The 7,326-nt window shown below is 30.1% G+C and overlaps 1 protein-coding gene across 1 annotated transcript; it reads right to left on the reverse strand.

The window, feature by feature from the left end:
• Positions 1-754: 754 nt before the first annotated feature.
• On the reverse strand, positions 755-6,178 carry LOC143229789 (dnaJ homolog subfamily C member 25 homolog). The gene has a single exon (XM_076462571.1). It carries the CDS (start codon positions 5,664-5,666, stop codon positions 4,635-4,637), a length of 1,032 nt encoding a protein of 343 aa, XP_076318686.1. The 5' UTR covers positions 5,667-6,178; the 3' UTR covers positions 755-4,634.
• Between the last annotated feature and the right edge of the window lie 1,148 nt (positions 6,179-7,326).

Raw genomic sequence — 7,326 nt, forward strand, 5'->3', positions numbered from 1 at the left:
TAAAAGAACTCCACATCATTAGGGAATACATCTCATAAATTAATAACTGTAATGAAAAAAAAAATTATGTCAAAGAAATGTCTGCACTGAGGCTTCCAAAACTTAAGTCTATTGCCCCTGGCATATGACTTTATAGCCTTTTCACTAGGACCTCCTCAGGAAGACTGTCCAATCCCATAACAAAGATGATACCTTGAATCACATCATTTCTAAGTTCTAGAAAATAACAACGTAAGTTATCTCTTCTGATGCTTCATTTTTCTAGTACACCATATCCATCTTTGGATTTCTTCCATAGGAAAACCACAATTGTACATAATACTCTAGCTAGTGTCATTTACAGTAACTTACAGATTTTTATATTGTGTTTAATGTTCCTAAACACTAAACAGAAAACTAAGGTTTTAATAACAACTAAATCTTTTTCCTTTTTTTCATAACAATATTTCTTCTACACTGTAAGTTTAAACTTGCAAAAGTTCTATCTGAAGTGTACAACCTCAAAATTAAACTTTGACAGTCCTTTTCAACAAGTATTTCAATAGTTGTTTTTTTTCATAAGTTTAGTACAATTACAAAATTTGAAAATATTACCATTTAAAAAAACTATCCAAATTATGGTTTCAAGTAATACCAGTAAACACATTATTCCAATATACTCATTTATATTATCACTTTTTCATTCTACAACTAACTCAATCTTCTATCCACTTTTTGAACATAACACTAATTTTATAGGAATTCCACTTACAAGTCTTCTATGACAGATTTTATTAACTCTTAAAATATCAAAGCTACACATCATCAAGTGGAAAGGACTTATTCAAAAAGGTAGAAACACTATAAAAAGTTTCAAACTATAAGGCATGAAAAAGATTGATTAATTATACAGTAATTGTTAATGCTTTTGTAAATGAACTTTAACAACAGATTTCTGTCATGACAACAAACAAAAACAAGTCTATAGTCTTTGGCACTTGCTTGACTCTGTGTTTATAAAAAGAGAAGACAAACTTGTACTCTTCTAGTAATTAATAATTTCCATTATATCAAGATAATTTTAAGAAATACAAACCGAATATTCATTTACTAAACTTCTTCAACCTACTGTTAAAACTGTTCATGTTGCAAAACAAAGTTGTTTAATTTAAACATACACCTACAAATCTTAAAAATGTACAACTATTGATTCATATTTATCTTTAAGGAATATTTCTCTATATTTCTATTAATTCATTTTTTTTATCTAAGCATCACCATTATTTGAAATTAACAACTGCAAACATTTTGACTTCTTCTATATCCAGCAATGCTACACTGAAATTACAAAAACACTAATATTCTGCAGAATCTATTTTACAGAAAAAAAAAAAAAATATATTAAACAGCAACATGGAGATAATTTAAGTAAATAGATACAGTTTAAAAATGTTCAAGTAATAAATTAAATCTAGTAACAAGCATAAAATTCAACTATTACCATTTCATTATAAAACTGTGTGTGTGTGTGTGTGTGTGTGTGTGAGAGAGAGAGAGAGAGAGAGAGAGAGCTATAAGTATGAAAAAGTTTTCCAGTTGTAATCACAAAATTACTGTGTTTTAAAATTTCAATGTTTAATCTCCTTTATAATTTCAAAATAAAAAATTCAAAGTATTTTAATTAAGGTTTCTTTTCATGTACCTTTTTTTTTAATTTATCAGGCCTGGAGTATGTAATAAAATGTATTTAAAACCTTTTTTTTTCCATCATTTAATCGAAGTTGTGGTAAAAAAAAACTGTATTCTAATGTACACATAAATGGATGACATTACCTGGATCATGCAACATTTCCAAATCAAAATTCTTTATAAATCATGTTCACAAAGTATAATTCACATTTATTGATTTTTGTTTCAGCTATTAGTTCTGCACCTAATGATCAAATAAATTACCATACAACTACTGCAACCTTCAAGAAAATTGTCACTAAGATCAAAAATGATTTTGCTAACAAACATTTCAAAAATTACAAAAACAAATTTTAAACATCTAATGGAAATCAATCATGGACTTTTGAGAAAATGTAATATATAATCAAAATTGTTATTCTATTAAATACAAATACTTCTTGTATTTATATAAACTTCTATAACTCTCCAAGACTTCAGAAGGAGGAATAAAATGCAATTTCTAAATTCAAACTTTTAACTCTTACACAGCACCCACCATCAACTGATGCTGCTACCTATAACATTCCCACTATTTAAGGGTTAAACAAGATCTTTCTACAAATGCAGATTGGTACTCTTATAATAAAAATTAATATAAGCAGTCACACCTGCACTATTACAGAGGGAAATCAGACTCAGTGGAAACATCTGTTAAGTGGGAACATTGCAGTCACTTACAGTAGGAAATTATACTAATTAGGATATTAATGTAAGTGAAAACAAAAAAAAACTAAAATATATATTGTGTTATATGTAATATATTTAACAGTGGGATATTAGACTTGATTCATATATACTTAGTAATAATTACACATGATAATATTCAAGAAAATATTTATTAATGCTACCTGCTTAAGCAATCAAGCAAGCACCCATAAGGTTGTCTGCCTGGCTGATGCCTCACCTGCATGAGGGTGAATAAATATTATCTACTTAGCACACAAAATTCTCTCGTAATTTTAACCCAAGTAATTCACTCAATCTCTTAAAATCCTCAGTCTTCCCACAAGAGAATCATAAAAGACCACAAAAATGAGAAAGCAGAAATGATTTGGGGCTCTCAAACTTGACTTGACCAATTTACTTGACAACTAATTCAGGTTTCAGAAAACTGCAAACAAGAGATACCAAATACAAATAATAGGTGTTTGGATACCTCTCATAGGAAAGTTTTCCAATGTACATAGAAATTTAAGATATTATTAAAAAATAAATGTCTATATTTAGATTTCTGAAAATTCCACACTAGGAATCCTAATGGAAAATCAAGAAAATCTGGAGCTCCAGAGATTGACTGTTAGTGTCTAAGTGAAAATTTACACAAACATGTTGTAAATGGTCATTCAACAGAAAACACACTAAACATCTAGGTAGTTGTTGTTTCACTTTTAAGTTTAATATTTTGTTCTCCATAAGTTACTTTTCTCACACAATAACACCAGTACCTGCTTTGTTTAACAAGTAACGCTATTTGGATTTTACACATAGTTTAGGTTTCCAAAGGGAAACCAACATCAGATGTTTCACCAAAAATTATTTTCAAAATATACACAATATTCATTCAACATAATCCCAGCTTGAGTATGATCTAGAACCAAATTAAAAGCACCACATTATCTATTAATATGGTAGTCTGAATGGTTAAAAAGTACTTTGTTGAAACTGCTGCCCTTTAGCTCAGTTGGTGGAGCACTTCCCTAATGTCCAAAAGGTTTCAAGTTCACTTTTAAGTCTAAGAGATGAAAAACTGGTATCCAACTTATATTAAGAATCCATATTACTTAAGAACATTTGCAGTCTTACAGTGGGAATTAGTACTACATATAAACATTTGCATTCTCACAGAGAAATGCATATTATGTTTAAACATCTGTACTGTTATACTGGGAGTTCATATTAAATATATACATGCTAATGCAACTAAGAAGTTGCTATAAGTAGAAACAAAAAATAACCAGTGTGTATATCACGTTTCATGTGATGTCATTACATTAAAATCCTTAGTTTAATTCATATGCATGTGCAAGCTGCAATTACTAGTGATACTCACAAAAACAGTAAACAATACCTACATTATACAACCAGGTTTACACCAACAAGTTGCCTGTCTGAAGCCTTATTCAGAAGAGGATGAATGTGTCGTAACCACTTAGCACACAATATATTCTAATAGGATACTTTAACCAGAGTATACATGAAAACCTCTCAATGTCTGTTCACATGCACAGTAGACAAATCTCATTGTCACTAAATCTTAAAAGACAGTTAATTACATCTTAAGTATATACAGATCAATACTTGATTGGTTGCATGACACAATTCCTTTTTCTGATTGATATACACAACTGGCTTCATGACATACACACATGAACACAAGTTTCCAAAATATAAAATTTATTTGACAGCTCACAAACTGTTTACTACTAGTAATACACAAAACTTTGGCAAATAAATTTTATACATGGTATACACATAAAAATACTTTGATTTGACTTCCTTGTGCAACTACTACAAACCATTAATTAGTCGTACCAACCACAGCATACAACAAATAGCTAAATATGGCTTTAGTTCTGCAACACTGCCAAGTTCATTTTAAGAATATGTTGATTTTAAAGCAACACATTGGACATAATAATAATAATATTTACATTTTTCTGCAGCATATAATTTCAAAACACATCTTAGATTTTCTAATAACTCCTTTTTAAAAGGTTGAGAGAATTTTAGTTTTTATAAAAACTTAAATTATTCAAACAAATGTTTTTAACTCATCCTCAATAGCTGAACTGACAAATCTGGTTGTCTTCACTAATGACAATAAAGATTTTACCAAGCAAGAAACAGTTCTGGTATACTTCAAGTTAAAAATGCAATAAACATAATAAAGTTCCTAAGTACAGACATCCAAAGTGTTTTTTTTTTTAATCTTCAAAAGTTATTTGGCCCGGTCCATGGTTCCTCATATACCTGCGGTAACTTTTGTACTTTGCATTTTCTGCAAGTTTAGCTTTCATTTCATCTTCTTTTTGTTTTTTCCAAACTTTAAAATTTTCCTCTTTCCATAGTTCTTTCTTCAAGTAAAACACTTTTTCTTCTTCTTCTATTGAATTCCACTGAGAGTCATTACATTTTAATTTCTTTCTTATAAGGTAAAATTTCTCCTCTTCTCCAAACTCTTCCTTACAAATATTGAACTTCCACACCCATTTACAGTACCACACAATGTAAGCTCCAATGGTATATGGTAGTAAAATGAGTTGAATCCATAAAATATCTTTGACTGAAGGTTTCGAATATCCTCCTTTAATATCAACCTTTTCTTCAAGAACTTTCCTCAGAATTGCTTCTTCTTCCTCTTTTATCACCTCTTTTGGACGACGGTCCTTCTTTTTAGAAGAGTTTAGTAAGCCTTCTTGTTTTGCTATATCAACTGCCTTTAGTCTATATTTTGGAACAGTCACTAAATAATCAACAGCAGCCTTATAACGTGACCATGCACCCCAGTACTGAACAACTGAAATTACTGTTATTGTTACTGCCAAGACAATTCTTACATCTACTTTAGGTGCAACTCTTCTCCTGTAGTAACGATAATAATGTCTGTATACCTCATCAGGATTATCCAACATGTAGTCATAATCTGCTCTAGATTCTTCATCTCTTAAGATTTCATAAGCTGTTGCCAACTGAGTAAACTGTTCCTCAGCCTTTTTTTTAGCTTCTGTAGACCTATGCATATCTGGATGATATTTCCTTGCCAAACGTCTATAAGCACGTGCAATCTCACTTTTAGATGATTCTCGAGGAACACCGAGAACATCGTAACAGTTTTCTTTACCACAGTACAGCCCTTCTAGCTCCATAAAACCATGTATGGCTTCTACCATGATTAATACCAATATTATGGTGAAAATATTTGAAAGAGTAAATCCTCTGTCGATATTCAAAAACATTTTCAAGCCAATAAATTGAACCCTCACTTCCTGGAACAGTAGAATTGTTGTACGTCTCTTTAATTACTTAAGTAATTAGTAGATTAACTTTACATAATTTACACTTCAAGTTCTTTAACTTGAAGTTTAATCACGATTCCACGAAGCCAATTTTTAACCTGATTTCCGTTGGGCCGCAAATTAGCAACCCATCATTTACTCTTTTCACTAAAACAAGAATAGGCCCGATTCTGAGGTTTAAAATAAAATCATACTTAATTTAGGCTTGTAATTTTAATTTAATTTTAAGAGTATACAACTTACAAATCTATTACGAGAGTATAATATATTAAGAATAATAAGGCTGAAATTATCAACTGCTAATATTTTTAAATACTATATGATAATAACTGAAAATAACCTGAAACTAATTCAATAATGTTTGCAACAGCATTGCCACGTTTATAAATTTTTGTTGTTGCACATCAATTTTAACATAAATAATCATGCACTCATCGTGTTCTACGCACTACAATAATTCCGCCCTCTATTAAATTTGACATTATTTATTTTTATATTTTTGTTGAGTTGACTGTAGTGTATTTAGTTACATATTATATCTGTAATAAACAAGATAGTTGTTGATTTCAGGCTTCCATACCTGTTATAGAAAAACATTTATCTAAGTATATACACGTAATATTTTACAGAATATCTATGCAGTTGTGGTATTCTTGATGTGATGTTTCTTGGTCGTAAACTTGTGCTAATTCTTTCACAATTCACACAGGTAAAGGCTGGAAACTGCAACAATATAATAATAGTTTATATTTGTTTCTGTACGGACTTTTTTAAAGGTAGCCTATTGAAAAATCGTTACAAAAACCTTTGCACTAGGTTTGGCTTAACACCATGTATAGAGCATTGTTTGTGATACGGTGTATTATCAGTTGCACTGATTTCCCTGAGAGTCAGTGGTGTTGTCCTGCAGGATTGTGAAATTGCATCAAACTTTTATTTCATGTTCCCTTTCATAAAATGTGGATTATTTTCCGTGTTGTTTTCTTATACATTTTGCTCGATTGGATTGTAATTGTGTCTTTAACATAAAAAACATTAAATTAAATTAGCTTTTATCATTAGCTAAAACTTTCTGGCCCTTCCATATACTGCTTTTTTGAAATAATATAGTTGAGCAATGACTAAGCTCCCCAGTTTATAATCAATTAATTATCATGGGCGTTATGATAAATAATTAACTTGATAATTATCTATTATGTCGATAGGGAAATGTGTGTGTGTGTCTTATTACAGCAAAGCCACGGTGGGCAATAGGGAAATAAGGGAGAGTCTTGCAGCCTTCACTTCTGAATTTAATAGTATATGACTGCTAAGAAAAATACGATAGGCTCAACGGAAAAAAAATCATTATGGAGTAAATCTAGATTATCTGACTTTAACTAAGTTTAATACTAAAAGAAACTGTACACACTGTAATACACAATGAATTAATCTTTGTTTACACTCGATAATAATCAAAATGTACGTAATGAATAACAACATATTTACTGCAGAACTCTCTATATTCAAGAACTTATTTCTTTGATAGATTGTTTAGAAAGAGTATTCACCCTAAAATTTTGTAGAATGGACAGCAACTGAAGGCGAAAGACTTTCGAAA

Source organism: Tachypleus tridentatus, chromosome 10, assembly GCF_004210375.1.
Source record: "Tachypleus tridentatus isolate NWPU-2018 chromosome 10, ASM421037v1, whole genome shotgun sequence".
In the NCBI taxonomy this organism is placed as follows: Eukaryota; Metazoa; Arthropoda; class Merostomata; order Xiphosura; family Limulidae; genus Tachypleus; species Tachypleus tridentatus.

Coding starts and splice junctions, on each gene's coding strand:
- LOC143229789 (XM_076462571.1), bottom strand. CDS start 5,666: ATGTTTTTGAATATCGACAGAGGATTTACTCTTTCAAATATTTTCACC.